The sequence below is a fragment of the Tetrao urogallus genome, assembly GCF_951394365.1.
Source record: "Tetrao urogallus genome assembly, chromosome: 1".
Classification (NCBI taxonomy): Eukaryota; Metazoa; Chordata; class Aves; order Galliformes; family Phasianidae; genus Tetrao; species Tetrao urogallus.
Window position 1 is genome coordinate 15,843,569 of NC_136813.1, and position 19,361 is coordinate 15,862,929.

A 19,361-nucleotide genomic window follows, 5' to 3' on the forward strand; every position below is an offset into this window, starting at 1 on the left:
ACTGGCTGCCCTATGGAAGGGCAACACTCTGCCTTAAATAAGTGGCAAATAAATTGCTTAAAAATATCACACATCAGCATTCAGTACTATCAAGCATGAAAGGTTGGCTTGCAGCAAACATCTTTTTGGCTTTCCTGCTCTGGCCCCTGGCAATTTCACCCTGGAAGGTTGTGGATGCCCCATCCCTGGAGGCATTCAAGGCCAGGCTGCATGTGGCTCTGGGCAGCCTGGTCTGGTGGTTGGTGACCCTGCACATAGCAGGGGGTTGAAACTAGATGATAATTGTGGTCCTTTTCACCCCAGGCCATTCTATGGTTCTATTCTACGAATTAGTGCTATTAGAATCCAGTGTTTAATACTCAGTTCTGTCTACAAAAAATGACTGATATCTATACCACCGTAACACATCTATACAATATCCACCAAACTGCTTGGCTGACAAACAAAACATTAAACAAGACACACTTGTTATTAAAACAAAAATATTTATTTAAGCTGTAAATGCTATGCAGTATTCAGTTATTGGATGGGTTTAATATAAACATCTACTGCATAATATTGGTTCCTTAGGAATCCTTGTATACTATCTGAAACATTGCCCTGTTGCTGTACAGCTCTCTCACAGGAAAACTTGCATTGTTTAAGACCTCAATAACTTGAGAACCCAGGAGGACACCAAAAGAGAGCATTCTGCACTATTGGAGCAAGGATGAGGGTGCTCGTTTGCTCCCATGCTAATGTTAATACGTAAAATGCAGGTTGAGCTGCTCTTCTCCTGAAGAGTTTCTGTAACTACAGCAAGTCCTACGTTAAACAGAAAGATGAGGTGCAAATTTTACTGTGTCTTACTAAAGGATAAGTAATACTAACAACTGCTTTCTCAACAGTACAAATGATGGATGAAAGAATTTACCTCTGCAGTAGAGCACTTGAAATCCTTGTCTGGCTGGGGCTACAATTTAAGTATTTACACTGGAAGTAATTTTGCATCAAAGACATCCTGTGTAACAAACCCTGTAAACATGTGAGGCCTACACAAATTGAAATCCTTCTATCTCAGTGCCTGGTTGGGAAAACCAAGAGATTAGAAATGCTTTGGGTGGGTTTTGGGGTTTTTTTTTGTTTTTTTTCCCTTCTGTTTTGTTACTGGGTATTTCTGTTCGTTCTCTCAAAGCCTTACAACACAGGTCTGATGGTTCCAGGAGAAAAGACTTTGAGTCCAAACCAGTCAAAGCCAAAGGTGAAATTCCTGTGGGGTTCAGCAAGGGGGGAAGCTGGAGGTTAACCAGCCAGGGCTCAGAGCAGTGAACTACAAACGCCGCCTTCAAATGTACAACTGCTGTGCGAAGGGACGAAGCAGTTCCCATGGGTAACAGAGAATGCAGCAGAGCACAGACAACGGGGTATAATGGGAAACATACAACTTCTTAACATTACATTTATACAAATTTACAACTTTGCAAATTAAATGGCTCTATAATTACGCAAGTGCTTTTCCAAAAATAAACATATACCAACTCAATATTTACACTTAGCAACCTGCTTCAGAAACAGCATGATTTTGCTATAAAGTGAAACTTCAGTGCACTGAAAGTGCAACTCACCCTTCAGAACTAATTTCTCATGCAAAACCTCAGCAATAACGATCCCTAGCTCTATATTGTCACAGTTCACCTTCTTTCATTCATCATAATGCAAAGATAACAAGAACTTGTCCACATCCATTCCTGCTGGAAAAGAATTTGGGAGCTTCTTTTTCTGTAGGAGAAGAAATGAACACTTGTGTTAGATACTGAGAAGCTGGGGGTACCAAAGCAGTCTGGAAGCATTCCGTCTTCTCTCATCCTTCCATTTGCTTTGCAGAAAGAACTCCACAAAGCTCACTCAGAAATCAGATACCAAAGTGCATACAGACATCTGTATACCTGTAACGTACAAACCGTGTGCCTGTGGGCAGGAATTCAGCTCTCAACTTTAGCAGCACCCTCCCCCACTTCCAACAGGCACACCTCTCAGCCCTGGGAACCTGCAGGATGAGTTACTGATTGCTTTTCACTTAGAATATGTCAGGACTATGTGACTGCCATGCTTAGTTGTAACAAAGTTATACTGTGCCTCCTTTTTGGTTGCTGACATACATCACCTTTTTGTCTCACACCTTTGCTATCTGCCAAACCCGCAAGTCAAAGGCAAGGTTCTCTGGGCTACAAAGTGGGAGAATACACCAAATGTAGGCTTGTCCTAGCAGTAAATAAGGATGCAAGAACAGTTTGGATTTTAGAAAGCCATAGTCTAATTTGGCCCAATTTCTAAATTCAATCTAGAAATTTAAGTTGAAGTTAGAATTTACAAACTCATTCATTTTTTAAAGGAAATCATTTGATTTTCATAGGTATGACTGGACAGTCGATAGGAGTCGGTTGGACTAGATGATCTTGTAGGTCCTTTCCAACCTTGTGATTCTATGAGTATCTGAAGAGTTCATTCATCTTAAGAGAACTTAGTTCAGAACAGGCCAAGAGGCAGTGTTAGCAACCGACAAACATAAATAGGATGTCAGGGATTTGGACTAATACCTCTGAACCATTATAAACAATATACATGTTTAATACATTCATGATTTCAATAGTGTCTGTACTTACCTTTATTTTCTTCTTTTTTGATGGCGTTGGAGAGCTTTGGAGGTCTTTCCTATTTGTGGAACGAGAATTTCTCTCACCCTCATTCAAGTCCTCTAGTTTCCTTTTCTTTACCGTGCTCCTTAAAGACCTGAACTGCTGGGTGTTGTCCTTCAGAGGAGTTGCAGTGCTAGTCCTCGCAATAGCAGCCCGGGAGAGGATCATCAGCGTGTGGGCAGCCATACTGACGCTGTTCTCGCTGCCAGTTTCGCTAGCAGGGCTGCAGGCAGGCAGGTCTGGTGTGGCAGGAGGGACCATGATTCTAGGGGTTGCACTGTCCTCGTTGAATCGCCGGCAGGTTGGGGTTCGTACGCTATCTGCGGTGTCATCTGTGTGCCTGTCTCCAACTCCAGACGGGGTACGGGGTACTGGCAATTCGCCGTTTTCAACTGTTTTACCGCTAGGGCTGTGCCACTGAATGTCCTGCAACATTTCCACACACTGCTTGGTGAACGGACTTGACAGGCAAAGGCCTTGGCTGGAAACTTTAGCTGCTTCTCGCTTTGGCTCCTTTGAAGACAGAGAAACAGGTGGTGAAGATTTGCTGTTCCCATTTGACAGTGACCCTTGCTTCTTGTTTAGTTCTTGCACCGAAGCAACCGTCTTCTCATTCCATAAGCTAACACTCTGCTGGCCATTGGACAGTTTGGCAGTGTCCTGGTTCTTCTGTTTTTCATCACTATCTCTTCGCAGTTCGTTTTCTTTATTTGCTGTAGCCTTGTGGAAGGGATCTGAGGGAAGCCCTGCCGTTACAACCTTCCGCTCGGGCTGCGGCTCCTTCACAGCTGTGCTTCTGTTGCCAGCAACTTCTGGCTTACAGAGAATTCTAGGCAACGTTTTATCTTTCTCTCGCTTTGCTGCCTGTGCTTTGGCAGAGGATGGTGCCGAATCAACAGCAAACGAAGAGTTTTCGTTTCTTTCTTTTTGGGGCAAACTCTTCACAGTCTGTGCTTGGCTGTTTCCACCTGCAGCAGGTAGGATATTATCAAAGCAAAGCACTCTCCTGTGACTTTCACTTTGTCTCGAATTTGAGCTTGTGCTCTCTGCTGGTGCAGCAGGCAAGTTCTCCTCCGCTTTCCTTCCTAGCTCTGCAGTGATGAGCTTGTCTGAATTTCCAGTCCTGAAAAAGAGGTGAAAATACTTCAGAAACATACTTGTTCTTACTGCATAATTTCAGCTCAGCTGTCTGGAGACAGTTAAAATTAACAGAAAGCTGAATTATCAAAATGATATCATCTCATTTTGACTTCCTCAACTCTCTTCAATCTATAAATAAATGTTATCAACACACAAAATACTGAGAATAGGGAATAACGACTGCAGAAAGTTCAGAGGCCAGAAGGGATGACAATAAGGTAGCAAATGGAGCCTGTAACAACAATTAGGGAGGCTGCCACTCTTCGACCTGGGAAAAGAGATGGGGGATCCTACTTATGCCACTGTTCAAAAAGCTGCCTTCCTCCTAGGCAATGCTGAACGAAGAAATTCATGGCAGGAGAAGGCAAGCAGCTTTGAATGCCTGGTACTTCTTACCTTTGTGCTCGAGCATTTATATGGTTTGACGTTTCGGATACGCTCGGTACCGGTTTTCCTAGAACAAGAGATAAAGCATTGGTAGACTACTACTCCTATTTGGAGTACATTATCTCACAATTAGTGCAATGACATTTTAGCTGGTAGAGAATCAATAAAATCTAGTGAGAAAGCCCTGCAAATTTTTCATTTACTTTAAAATATACGGATTAACAAATTAGCAAAGAGCATGACCAAGAAACCTGCTATCTACATGTGGGTAGCAGATGTCTGGCAAGACAAAACCAATAGAGATGGACTTAGAAATGCACAGCCAAAATTTCCAAGTAGAAGGGAAGTAACTACAGAGAGCTCTCTTGGTCACCCAGAGAACCAGAAAGCAGACTAACTGCACCATCCTCAGTTTCTTCTTAATTTGCAGCTTCATTCTATTTCATTTTTATGCTTAAGCCCACGGCTTTTTTTAAAAAAGGTAGATTGGCTAATGCACAAGTTGTCATAGAATCACAGAAAGGCTTAGGTTGGAGGGACCTTAAAGATCATTCAGTTCCAAACCTGTGCTATGGGCAGGGCTGCCCCCACCAGCTGAGGCCGCCCAGAATCCCATCCAACCCATCCTTGAGCTCCTCCAGGGATGGGGAACCCACAGCTTCTCTGGGCAGCTGTGCCTACAAGTGAAAAATGTAATCCTAACATCTAACCTAAATTTCCTCTTTTAGTTTATCTCCTCTTTTAGTTTAAAGCCGTTCCTCCTCATCCTGTCACTATCAGTGTTAAGAAGTAGGTCCCCTTCCTGTTTGTAAGCTTCCTTCAAGTACTGAAAGGCCACAATGAGTTCTCCCCAGAGCCTTCTCTTCTGCAAGCTGAACAAGCCCAGTTACCTCAACCTGTCTTCATAGGAGAGGAGCTCTATCTTTGTGACCCTCCTCAGGACTCCCTCCAAGAGCTCCACATCCCTCCTGTACTGGAGCTCCACACATGGACAGACAGCTTCCCTTTACTCTTCCCAGGGCATTTATTACGCAGAACTCATACATCTTTAGAACCTTCACATGTATTCTGCCCTCCTCAAGAATGCAAAGTGAATACCTGCATTGGTCTTGTTTCTTGCTCCAGGAATCTTTTGTGATTTGGGTGGGATGGGAAGTTTTGGGACATTTCTGTTGCACACTGGATTAGCTACAGGCATATGCAAAACCTTAAAAGAATCAAAATATTCAGTTACAGTTTAGCAGAAGAAATCTTATCACTTGAGCTTTAATTTTGAAAAGAGACAGACTGAATTGTGACAGGCTACCTGGCGGGCAGGCGCTGAGAAGGAATTCCCGTTTTGTCCCACTACTGAGAGAGGAATCATTCCCACCATTCCTTGCAAAACAGGCTGCACTGGAGATGTGATAATAATAGCAGAACCTAAAAACACATCAAAGTATTACAATTGTATAGAAACAAAAATGAAAGGGCTGCTCCAGAAGTAATGCCTCCTATTTTACGATGTTGGCCCACAAAGTCAGAGGTGGATGCTGGTGGTACTGCAGTAGATATTGAACCTTTCCACCAATATCCCGTGGCATTTTGTTGCTGTGTGACAGCTGGCAGCAGAGGGGCAGTCTGACACAATGGCATCTGACATGGGAGTGTGTATGGATCAAAGGTTTGCCACTGAATTCCCACATGTGGAAAAGATGTCACCAATGGAAATTCATCAACACCTGCTGAATGTTTACAGAGACCAACAGTGGCTGTGAGCACAGTGAAAAGTGGACCATGTGGGCAGCAACTTTTTCCTAGCAACAACACAGTCCATGGTCACAGCAGCAGTAAAACAGCTGATCACATCTGCTGGAGCAGACTTTTGTAAGTGTGACATCCAGACTCTTTTTCATTGCCAGCAAAAGTGCAGAGCTAATGGCAGTGACTGTGCTGAAAATAGTGCTTTGTAGCTGAGAATTTGCTCTACCAAGTAGTGCTCTTTCTATCTGTTGTAGTTTCCATGGAAATAGAGGCATTACATTCAGAGCGACATACATACATGTGGAAGTGAAAATAAAAGCTTCAAGACAGAATTTCTTAGAATTGTGTACAGCCAAACCTTTGGCAGGAAAATCTCTGCCTTTTTTGAAAATCTTCATGGTCCTTATTATACATTTCAACTAGAAAACAGGTGTTATCATTAGTTTTGATAGGCTCCTTTAATCCAATACTTTTCCTTTTTTTGAGAAATGGTTCAAAATTAAATGAAGTAGTAGAACGTAGCTATCCTAAGTCTTGAACTTTGAATTAAAGGCAGAAATACCAACATCAAATAGTTCTTTTTGATGCTTAGTGGAAGTACCTATTGTTTGCATTCTATCACACAGAATTACCACGCATAGCAGACAGGGCCTCTCCATGGCTTTTATTTAATTTTAGCAGCAATTAACATGCTCACGAGTTCCTGGTTTCAAGGGGCAGAAAGAGCAACGTTTAAAAATTCAGGTCACTTTTATGAAAGAATGAAACACAACATCATTTGTGAAATAGTGAAATTACCTTGTGGGAAGCTTGGGGAGATAGCCTGGTTTCCTGCAAATGTACTGCTGGATCTAGGAGGAGTCCGTAATTGCTGGACTGCTGGTGCTTGGGTAGCAAGAGGCATAGAGCTGCCGGGCAGCACAACCACGTTGGAAGGAGTTACAGCCGTGCCTAAGGCAGCTGGGTCAGTCACACAGGTGGCTATATACAGGTTGTTTGTACTGCCAAAAGCTGTGCTTGTTGCCGGCATCAACTGAATAAAACCTCCTTCCTTGGAAAGATTACTTGTGCTTGCAACTGAAAAAACAGTACAGTCCTCATTCTGAGTGTTAACTGCGGTGACCACAGGATCCTTAGGTCGGAGCACAAGGAGATTCTGCTCTGCCAAAGCTGACTCTGCACTTTTCTCTGTGTCTTCTGAAGTCAGACACTTGGACAGGCCTGCAGTTTTGCTGGGGGATTTGGCTGGAGATGACAATATTATCGTTGGCAAATTTTCTCCTGTGATGCTGGAAACAGCATTATTTAACTCCGTGTCTGACGAAATAAACGGATCATCGCTGATGATGATCTTGAGGGACATGATATTAGAAGGATCAACATCCATTGGTTGACTACTGGAAGATGCACCGCTTGTGCTTTTGGCTTCAGTACTCAATTCATCTGTTGAAGAAGCAGTTTCTGGGAGAGGAGAGCGGCACGTTTCAGATGTAGTAAGGTTATTTTCAGTGGATACTACAGAAATTCCTGTACATGCATCATTACCAGAAGAGAAATACATGTTATCAGTATCTGCTTTTGCAGAAGATGAAGTTTCTTGCATTTCTTGCACTTCCACTTGTGCTCCCTCTGAGTTCGATAGTCCTGAAGGGAGGTTAAAGTCTTTCTTAGGGTTATCAAGTGCATGCTGATCATCTGACTGTGTTTTCTTAGAAGTACCAGCAGCTTCAAGCTGCAACTCGGTTTTGCCAAGATCTGATATATTCACTGTGGATTTTGCAGCACAGTCTGACTGCGCACTCTGATCTTGCTGGTCAGTATGGTGGCTCAAGTTCTCCTGTGAAATATTAAGTAACGGAGCTGTACCATTTGTTACAGCCTGTTCTTTTCCCGAATCTGCTGATGGGCTAGAAATTGATGTATTATTTTTTCTCAGCAGGGCACTGTGGACAGGGCTTCCATCAGGAGGGCTTTTAGCGAGTGTTTTTTCAGGTATCGACGTGTGTGGTGAAAAGTGACATTTACTTGCAGGCCGTGTTCTGTTCTCACCAGCTCTACAACCCTCTTCCAGTGAAACCAAAGGAATCTGCGGACTACCAGAATGAACACATTCCAAATTAGGACTACTTTGAGCACTATGACTTAGTGTATCTTTTTCAATTTCCATACATTTTTCACTTCCAGGTACTAGTGTGGACGAGTCTTTTTTACCATAAGAATCTTGACAGTGTTCATGACGTTCGCTATCAGAAATTTGCCTCTTGTTAGATTCAGTCAGAACAGGCACAGAGTCAAAAGCAATTTCCAGCTCATCAATATGTTCATGGGTAATGGCTTTAAGTACGTCAGCCTCCTTCCTTAGCCTACAATTTCCATTCAGTTGGTCATTGGTTGCATTTTTCTTTGCCATATCGTCATCATTAATGGGATTCTTCACGGCGCACGGCGTTTCTTCCAACTGAAAACCTTTACAGGACAGCACTTCTCTCGAATTATCACCTGTAAAACAGAGACTAAATTGGTTCCACAGTTATTACAAAGAATGGTAATTGTACAGGGTTTTAGAGTGAACTAATCACTTAAGTGGAAAACTGATCCACATAAAATGAAGTAGGAATAACACTACTCATCCTTACTTTCAAGTTGTGTGGAGAGTACATGCAAAATACACTTAGATTACACAGATTGGACAACTTGTTAATTCAGTCTAAGCATAAATAATGAGCATACACATAAGAGGTCAGTTGCTCATAGAATACTTCAGGATAAAGATTGCTTGACTTTTTTTCAATACCTGCTACTGACTGACAGTTGTTAAGAATGGGGCAGACAAACCTTTTGTCCAGAGTAAGGCTATTTTGGGGATCAATTAACCAACACAATACAGAATAGATAGAAAAGAGTAGTAAGGTTAGATGTAAAACATTATCTTTATGTGCTCTACAGTGAAAATTTGCATAGAATCTCTGTTCTGAATGAGAAAAGTTTTGCAGATATTCCGCTTTCATACAGGAGCTTAGCAACATTACTTGCAAAAGTTTAATAGCCTGAAACTTTCTTACACACTAAGTGCATCCACACGACAATACAAGGTAAACATCAGAGGACGTATCAGCACCAAAAATATTAACAATTTAACTGTCTGGAGATACTTTCATCATGAAAAAAATGAACAGATTAGAAGGAATTTTAGAGGGAAAAAGAACCACAAACAGACAACAAAAGACAACAAAACCTACACTTACTAGTTTCTTCTGTTCCTAAAGAACTTTCAAGTGTTTCCAGGTTATCCGCATCCACCAGGATTGTGTTTTCTACCCCACTCTGACCAGAAATACCAACAGGCAAATTCTTGTTTACCTTGTTCTTCCCTATTTTCAAAATAGAGTATGCTGAATGATTAAATGTATTATTTTAAATACAAATGTAAGTAATGCATTTTAAATGAATCATATAGATTTCAAGTTCAAGAAATACTATCCTAAACACATCAAAAACTCTGTACTCATAATAAATCCAGCAACAGAAACATATTTTATGCAAGGATATTCCTGATCAAATAGAAAAATAACACAAAAGAATTGAAAAACAGACATGAGCTATCATCCCTTATATCAGAAGAGTCTAAAGTTTCAGCCAAATGAATCCTCAGTACTTTACAGTCATGTTTGCCAGAATCCAATTCCAAGTCACAGGACACAGATGCCATACAGTCTATTTCTCATGCAAAAGAGGTCTGCTGAGCTAGCTTTGCTTCCTCAAGGAATGTTTGAAAACAATATCATAATTCTTGCTGTTTTATAACAATGGTACAATTTGGAACAATATACCCTACCATAATCAAACAAGTCAAAGAGTGCCTGAAAAGCTGGATCTGATTCTGTCTGTTCCAGAATGTCCTGTATAGCCTCTTCCGACATATGAATTTCACCCTACGACAAGACATGCAGAACTGTTAGACAATTGCTTTCACAGCTCGAAGAAAAACGGGTAAGAATCGTTTCCATCTTATTTTCACTTCTGTTACTTCTGTTCATCACATAAACATGAAGACAAACATAGGAAATGTTTCTGCCACGCATTTCGGGTCTGTAAAAAATATTAACAACTGAAGAAATAGAGCCCTGCAAAATCCCAACATTTCTGGCACACATTACAGCCCTCACATGCATGCTGGGATACTCTCTAAATAATGACAAGCATTTGTTAAGAAAGACTGAATTTCAGGGTACAGTGGAAGCTCATATAGACTGTGTGAATACTGTAAGACTGCACTAGCCAACCACAGGCAAAAAATCCCCAAACTAACTTTTGATTTTCCTGTTTTTGCAAACATCTGTAAGACAACACTATGCAAAAGACAGTTTCCTTTAATCTACTCGTTTTGTTCTACAACATGACTACTTTTCTGTGGCAGGCAGCTAGGAGGCACAGCTGCACAGGACACTGATCTAAGGTTCCTGCTCCAGGCTGACTTCTTTGGTAGCAGCCCAAGAAGAAGATGAGTGGGGCATTCAGTGCCTTTTCAAGAATTCAAATACATGCCATGACCTCCAGGAGATCTTCTAAGTTCTCTGTAACACTCTGATATGCCAGAAGTGGTCCCACTTCCCTGCCTTGCAATCCTGCTGCAGCTTCCACTGCCCGGCACAGTGAAGAATGAATTCAGAGCGTTAAACTGGCTAAAACTTAACTCCAGCAAAAGATCTGTTGGTTCAGACCTTGAACCAGCTCACCAAATAGGTAAGAGATGATGATTGTAAAGGGAAGTTGTGGGACTGTGCCTTGGGTAGAAGTTACCCATTAGATGGACTCAGCTGTCTTTCATAGAGAGGGGAAGGAGAATGAGGAGAGGAGGACAATGCCAGATTAAAGGTAGGCACAGGTTCAGCAAAGTCTCCATTACTGACCATTCTGATGTACCTGATCTTCAAAAATGTAAAAAGTACAAACCAGACCCACCTGAAGTCCAAGGATTTCATCAATTGAAGTCTCCTGTTCTGCTGGGCCACTTTCTGCCTGTTTAGGTGCCTGAGTGACATTGCCATCACTGGAACAGAACAGTTATTAGTTCAGAACTCAAAAATAAATCAAATAAGCGTACAGATGAAATTTAGAGGTTCCTTCTATTACCTGCCCAGGATTTTGTTAATGTTCTCAGCTAGCTTTTCCTGAAGAGATTTGTTGCTCAGGATCTTTTCTCTGGCATTTTCAATAATCAATTGCTAGAAAGTAGAATTTTAAAGCAGTCAGCTTTTTATTTTTTATTATCAACAAAAAAGAAGCATAAATTTCCAACTTGTAAAATCAAACAATCAATTCAATATACACAACACTCCCTGATACAACAGACACTGATGACAAGCTCTACTTCAACTACTTCTTGTGTAGCTGTTACAAACTCCTCCTCTTTCTGAATAAGCTGACTTACCTCTGACTGCAGTATCTTTACTGTCCATCAGGACAGGCCATCTATGACTGAACAACATCTCTATGAAAAACATCATAAGCATCGCTCTCTCTGCTCTCCTGAAGTACAGCAAGGCTTATTTTGCTTTCTGGTTTTCCTTTGCTAAAAAAAATAACAGTATTCTAACAGCTCACACGTGTCTTAGCAAAGTCAGTAGATCAAGGAAAAAAAAAACACCACCAAAACTCTGCCTAAACATGCTATCCTCACAAGCTCAATATACAGAGCAAGTTCAAATATAAACAATACATTTAGCTTCAGAAGTTAATTTCTGTAATTCCTACAACAAACAACACAAAAATGTAGTTCTCTTTAGTCTGAAGTTGGTTCTTAAATGTAAATACCTTCCATAATTGTATACTCACTGGGAAGTTACCATCTATAAACTCTTCAAGTGGCTCACTTTCTTTTTCTATTATTACTTCATCAGGATCTTGAGAACTTTTACTTCCTGCAGGAGGTCCAGATGTTGCCACACTTTTCCTCTTTTGAGATTCACTGAAACATTCCAGGCAATTTGTCATGTTCACTAAATCAAATACTTCCTTCTTAGCAAATGAAAGATCATAATCAACATAAAATTAACCACATACTGGAAATACAACAAAATCTAACACTCGCTTCATTATCTCTTATGCATACATTGTGTCTGACTTCAGAAAAGTTAGAAATATACACACACTGTGGCAAACTGCCTTTCACTTATGCTAAGGATTACAACACTGGAAAATCTCCACATGATCTAAAAGAAGTGATCACCTTTTTCTCCTTCCTGGAGAAAGCAAGTTTGAGTGAAGCTTTCGTTCTTGTGATGCTGGAACTTGAATGTGTATGAAATCTCCTGCTTTATAAAGGCAGAAAGAGACAATAACATAAATATTTTTTCCATTGACACTCCAGGGCAATATAGAAATATTCACATTATTTATTACATACCAATCAACTCCATGGAATTAATCAAAAATAGTTTTGTATTATCATGAGAATGAGAAGCACTCCTTTTAAAGAGGAGAAACCTGAGAAAAAATTTGTTTTCTCTGCTACAAGTGCCTTGGGAGAGTGTAATTACACACAATCAAATAATGACAAATTGATGCACTTCATCTCTGAACCGATGTTAAGCCAGCAAGTTTGCAAGAGCCATTTCTCTTTTGGCACTCCATTTATTTTAATCACTTTAACTGTTATGAAGAGTTTGAAATTCTCTAAAACTTTTTCAGTAGCAGACAATTAGTCCGAATTCTAGAAGATATTCACCTATATCCAGACCTTCCACAGACATAAATGTTTTAAAGAAAAAACAGGGTCACTTACTGCCGATCTTGTTTTCTTGGGCTTGTGGCTGGTGAACAAACAACGTATTCAGTCTTGCCTGTGATATACTCTGATTTATTGTTGGCTTGTGGATAACTTGAGGAGATACGGTAGAAGAGGGATACTGTGGTCCTGGCTGAGGGGCTACAGATAACAGTCCTGAATTTGGAGGAGCTGATTGCTGAAGCATTCTCTGTCGTTTCATTTCTACAATTCCACTTCTTGTACGTGCTAGAGATAGCAAAGACAAGAAAATATATGATAAACCATCTTAAAAAGGATGCTTAAAAAGAAGCAGTCTTTGAATATAGTAATTTTAGACCTAATTACAGGTGTTTCATTGGAACTCTTCTGTGCTTCAACAACTGGTTTATGAAACTCAACAAGTAAGCACCACTCATCTTTGTCTTCTGCATTACAGGTTTGAACCAAAAGAATTCAAATACAGACAACTTACACTGACACTGTAACCACACTCATACCACTGCTTAAACACTAACAGGAACAAATCATACCAAAATGACATTTCACTATGTAAAATGCAACTCATAACTGACCTTGGCTGGAATAGCAAAGACAAGGCTATTTCTTGTATTTCTTTATCATACCAAACCTGGCAAATTCAAACAACAGAATGCCATCCAATCCAGTGAATCTCAGATCCAAAAATAATTATTATCTATATTTCATGTTCCCTTTTCTCATACAGGTTACTCAATAGTGCTACAAAGTAAAAAATGTATTTTCAAGTTAAATAACTTTGCCTTTAAAAGTTCTCTCAGCAGTTTTTGCAATGGAAGAAACAATTCTCGACAGAACAAGTGTCTCTTTGTTAGGAAGAACAATATATTTTGCTTGATACATGTTCATATGAAAATAATCTTTAAAACTGTCATTCATTGGAAACACATCGTAATAAGACTGGTTACGTTTTCAGTTCCTCTGTGAACCGCTTCAGGATTCAAGCAGCAGTTTTTAGACATTTGAACGGCATTAAAGGGAAAAAAAAAGATTTCAGCAGATAAGAAAACACTGTATTGACACTTCGAGTCACCTGCAAAAGGCACAACTTTTCTTTTTGGTCTCCTGACCATCACAGTAAACCACAGGCTGTGCTGAAGAGAGCAGTCACATGCTAAAAACTACTGCAGTAGAGATTTGGCAATATTGTAAGAGTAAGGCTGAGTTACTGCTTGCTGCAGCATTCCCTTGTTTTTCACCAAAACAGATCATTAGAACATAAAGTCAACTGATCCCATATGAATGGTTCAGATACTTACTCCTCTGATTAGCAGAAAACCCCGTGGAGCCTTGCATGCTCCTAGAAAATAAAGCAGGTGACATAAATGAATGGAGCACACTGGAAGCACTCAACTATGCATCGTGATGGCATCATACAGCTAACATCAGTCTGCTCACAGTTAAGCATTTCTTCACAAAGTTTTTTTCTATTGATTTTTATTTTTACACTTCTAAACAATGGCCACAGATTCTTCAGATGAAGAATGTGTTGGGTTTTTGATCAAGTAACCACAATGGTTTCAGATTCTATATGACTCATAATGTATTGCCTTATGACTGGAAAGCCACATATAAAACCATAACAGCAGATAAGGAGGGCATTATCTTGAAATGTCTGCAAAACTACCAGCTCTCCATACCTCTCTCTCTCACCATCTTTCAGAGGCAATAGATAGCAAAAGCATTCTCATTCAATGATAAGGAGAGCTGAGCAACACAGGGTCTCAATCTTATGGCACAATTTACTTTTTTGATTGCAGAACTGCATTACCTTATCTGAGAAAGTGTATAGTCTAATTTTTTCCACAGAGATGACATCATTGCTGGAACTTCGTTTGTTGTTTCTAGAGCAAACCATAACAAAATAAGAAACACATTTTAAGTGCCTACAACAAGTAACACATAGAGAAAAGTAAAATCACAGTCAACCTAATTATGATGGGATGATTCAAGCATCATTTAACCATAGTTATCTACTTGTCTTCTCAGTATTCTGCTAATTAGAGAGCCCCAACTCCTAATTTAAAGAACTTGATTTGATACAAATACACACTCGTCATGGAAGCAGTTCTCAGTTTTAGAAGCCTAAATGAAACTGTGGGAAAGATGTTCAAGACAGTATTTCCCAACATAGCCTGCATATGGTTTTGGTACCTGGGCAAACACACGCTAACCTAAATTAACTTCCTCAGTTCTGAAAGTGGGACTTGTGTTCCCAAACCACTTGGATGATTTTGAAGATTGTAATGTGGCATATGGCCCTCTGTAATTCAGGCTTTATTTTGTGCACAAACAAGTAAAACCATTTGCTACTCGAAGTACAGAACATTCAAGTATAAATGAAAGGAAGCAAGCACTCATACATACTATTTTCAAGGTGCCAACGTGAAACTGCTATGAAAGAAGTACGTTTCTGCCTAAGCTAGCATTCCTATTAAACACAGCATGAAAAGACCAATATTTAAAAAGTAATCCAAATGTGACATTTCTTAAATTGGATCTAAACACTACTACAGTCTGATCATGCAACATGTATAAGAAGTGTTTAGACTAAGCAACATGCACAAGCTCAGTAATTGCTTTTAAACTTTGAACAAGAAAAGCTCTAACTCTCTTTCTACTATTCATATAAAATATTAATTTATTCAGACTTATTTTAATCAGTTCTAAAAACCAGACAACAAACACTTCACACCACAGGATTCTTCTTGGCTTTTATCTCACAGGAAACAGCACAACTTAAAAAACACAACCCTACACATTCTGCACACTTTATTGTATCTTCGTGCTTCACTCAAACATGAAGTCAGAATACCTAGTATGGAAACTCCAAAGACAACCTGCTCACTAAACAGTGTTCTAATTTATAGCTGTCTAGGTAATGGGGAAATCTTCCAGCACAGACAAAGTTGCACTAAATCCAAGCACAGGTGGAGAAATTTTCTCTCCTTAAGGAAGTTCACAACAGAGAAATAGGAAAAATTTTGAAAGAGCTTTGCTCTGAAGCTTTACCTTTTGTTTTCATGGCTACATATTCATTAAGAATAGTTGTCAAGTTTTTTCCACACAGGGACTGAAAAAAAAAAGAAAAACACACTGATTTTAGAATCTTCTCTAACAACTTACTCTTCATCTGCTGTATCACATCGCATTTAAGCAGCTCTTCAGAAGACTAACACTACTGACCCTCAGCTGTTGGTGCTGAGCCATCTCAAACCACGTAGAGTGCAACCGATGTCACAGAATGCAACAATGAACACAAAATTTGAAGTGAATGATCTGCAGTCAGACCTGCACATCCTCAACTCATCTTCACAACATTTTAAGCAGCATTTCAGAAGCAATCATTGAAAAACCTTAATATTCTTTACCATTGGTGGAACACAATTTACCTTACTGTTCAGAAAACAAACTCACCAGCAAGCAGGCTGGAATGAACCCATCCTCTGTACAGTGCTCTGCATATTCCTTCAAATCAGAGCTTTCTAAAATAAATTCACGGCAGGTAGCTAGAAGCTTTTCCTGTTGTAAATACCCTGCAACAAATCAGATAAAACCATTATATTTCATACATTTCTTCTCCTGAGTGGACATCAAAGCATTAACACAAACAGCTGTGTACCGTGGTGAGCCACTTGCTAAGGATTTCTATGCTGAATGAGGATGCAGAGTTAGTTCAAAAGAACATACATCTTGCAAAATATTCCTTTAAAACCAGAGAGGACACCAAACATGGCTGATACTCCACCGTGTTACAAACAACTCAAGGCTGGAAGGGGGCACCTACTGGCAACTTCCGATCCTTGGCTCAAGAGATCAGCACACGAAACTCACACAGACTAAACAGCGTAGTTTGATAGTTAAAAGGACTTCTAGAGGAATTCCCTGTTAGAAGGAATACTGTGCAACTCTGTGCACACATCCTGTTCTAAAACAGGTAGAACGTGCAATTGATAGAACAGTGTTTCTAACTTTTTTCCACAAATACATTGCATAAAAGTTGACAAAATAAAAACATTCTCCTCACTCGATTCCTGTGATTTTCATTTGGAACAGATGCATGAGGTGCCATCTGCACACCCCATACACCCCAGGACTTGACAGCTACCATAATAGGATGCATGCTGAAAAAATCTGCTTTTCCAAAATTACAAATACAGTCTGCTTTCATCAAGCTTCTCAAGTCTTGCTTTGATTGTCAACTGCTATAACACTAAAAGATAAAAAGAGCTCAATCTGAATAAAGGAGCTGAGAACAAAGAGCCACAAAGGAAAATGCCTTTCCTTTCTAGTCTGTAACAGAACTGAACATGAAATATTTTCAAGAAGCATTAAAATACAAACCTAATTACACAATGAAGGTTATATATACAACAGCATACGGATTTACGTGGAACCTGCAAATGGACTGCCTCAGGTCAATGTTGCCTATAGAAAAATGCTGACTTGAAATCTGCGTGAAGACAAACATCTTCTAGCAGATCCAAACATATCCGGAAAGGGCACCACATCCCAGACACAAAAAGCCCACACTCTGGTTTCCAAATAATAAGCACATTTTGAAGTCTGGGAATAACCACTGTGGGTGCAATCGGGATGCAGGAGCTGGCTTACCTGACAAATAGTGGTGGTGGCACTGTGGAAATGAAAGGGCCACTAAATTTCATTCTTCACCCGCATTTTGCTAGAAAACACTCAAACCATTAACTTGCTAAAAGCCATAAGTGTGTTTTGGGAAAATATAATTATATGCTGGTCTTATTTCCACCCATGGTTGGCCAGGATTGAGGGCAAGGTATTAGGCAGATAGGGCTTGGATCTGCACTGGTATGGCTGTTCTTCCCATCCAAATCATGTAGACACATTAAAAGGTGCAATGTTTCTTGAATCTATTACTACATCACCACATCAGATGACTGAATGCTTGCGAACCTCCTGCAAAGTAAGGCCTACCAACCTTCAGAAATGGCTGAATCAATATTCTCTGGGTAATGTAACTTACCTGCTCGTGCGTGTATTTAATAATTATGTAATATTACACAATCTTCAACACTGCCAAAACTAAATTAAAGCAAAAAATGTTGAGTTCCTTCTGAACTAGGAATGATTCCTAATTTTGCTCTACTTAAGAAATGTAAAAACTTAACTCATAGTATTAATTGACGCTCATGTTCTTTAGAAAAATATACATTTTGTTACAAGTTTTCCTCTGGGTGAGCTTATCTTACATGTTACCCTTGTTTATCAACTCAATCACCACCAACCTTCACATCACCAGAAAGCCAGAGAAAACAAATCCTCAGCTGGAAGCACTGCACTGTCAGCCTGTTTACCAGCTCACAGCTCAGCGATGCCTCATGGAGGAGGAATCCCTAATGGGGAGCAGAGCTCACTACAGGGAACACCCGCTCCACACCTTGAGCTGCTCAGCTCAGTGCACATGATGCATGCACTGTGCCACAGCCAACACAAGCTGGGATGGACCATCCCTCGTATGTAGGATGTAGCCAAGATTTTCTATTGAGAGTGTCTGAGAGCCTGACAGATAAGCTGTCAGCCCAGGAATCTGTAACTCAACCAACTTGCTACAGCAAAGCTCAGGGAGAAATCTTCATGTTCCTTGGGTCGTTTCAAATCTCCTTTCAAAATGCATAGAGTTTCCTGAAACCTTCTGTTGCTTTGCCAGAATAGATACAACCCATCCTCATGGCCTCAGTTCTCAAGATAGCAGCAATGCACATTTCGGGTGGAATTTAAACTAAACCGTGCGGGAGGAACACTGAAGACACAACCTTAATGGCTCTAGGTCAGGAGAATGATGGATAACTGAAGGAAAATACAAAGGAAAGTGCCAGAAAACCTCAGTGACTTGCTCACTGACACTGCTCACCTGCTCTGTCATATCACAGAACGTGTTGGGTTGGAAGGGACCTTCAAGCCCACCCAGCCCCAACCCCTGCCACGCACAGGACTGCCCCACTCTGAGGCTGCCCAGAGCCCCATCCAACCTGACCTTGAGCACCTCAGGGATGAGGCACCCGCAGCTCTCTGAGAAGCTGCTCTGATGCCCCACTGCCCTCAAAGAAACCACAGCCCTCACCTCGTTTGCTCTCATCTTCGGCATTAACCAAACGACGCGGTCATTTAAACAGTTCGCTCTGCCGCCTCAGTCCTGAAAACACCCTTTGCACAGGGGCTGAGCTCTCACACCGGCACACACGGGGAGGGGAAGGGAGGGCAGCAGAACCTTCACCTTCACCCGCCGCCATCAGCTATTTCGGGTCGGTTCCGACGCCCTACCGCCCCGCCCGTTAGCTGCCTGCCCGCCCAAAGCCGCCCCGCCCGTCCCCGGCTCAGCCACCCGCGGCCCTCGGGCAGCGCAGTGACAGCCCCAGGCGGGCCGGGAGCGCCGTGGAAGCGGCCGAAGAGGCGGGGTACGGCCCCGGGCTCCGCGCCCGAGCTCTCCCTCCTGCCTTCTTCCTTCACTCACCCAGCACCAACCGGGCCACGTCTGACGGCAGCAGCATAGCGGCGAGGCGGGCGGGGGCCGGGCAGACGGGCACGACTCCCCGAGGGGTAGCGCGACCGCCCCGCCACCGAGGGGAAGGCGC

General features: G+C 41.2%; 1 protein-coding gene across 1 annotated transcript; it reads right to left on the reverse strand.

Annotated features, from left to right (window-relative positions):
- Positions 1-1,680: 1,680 nt before the first annotated feature.
- On the reverse strand, positions 1,681-19,277 carry NPAT (nuclear protein, coactivator of histone transcription; the record flags this gene model as incomplete). The annotated part of the gene is made up of 18 exons (XM_079535033.1): positions 1,681-1,758; positions 2,643-3,798; positions 4,212-4,269; positions 5,301-5,409; positions 5,509-5,624; positions 6,744-8,444; positions 9,185-9,316; positions 9,781-9,877; positions 10,908-10,995; positions 11,079-11,170; positions 11,781-11,913; positions 12,175-12,259; positions 12,730-12,960; positions 14,010-14,050; positions 14,522-14,594; positions 15,763-15,823; positions 16,168-16,286; positions 19,241-19,277. The coding sequence occupies 18 exons, from the start codon at positions 19,275-19,277 to the stop codon at positions 1,681-1,683; spliced, it is 4,407 nt and encodes a 1,468-aa protein (XP_079391159.1).
- Between the last annotated feature and the right edge of the window lie 84 nt (positions 19,278-19,361).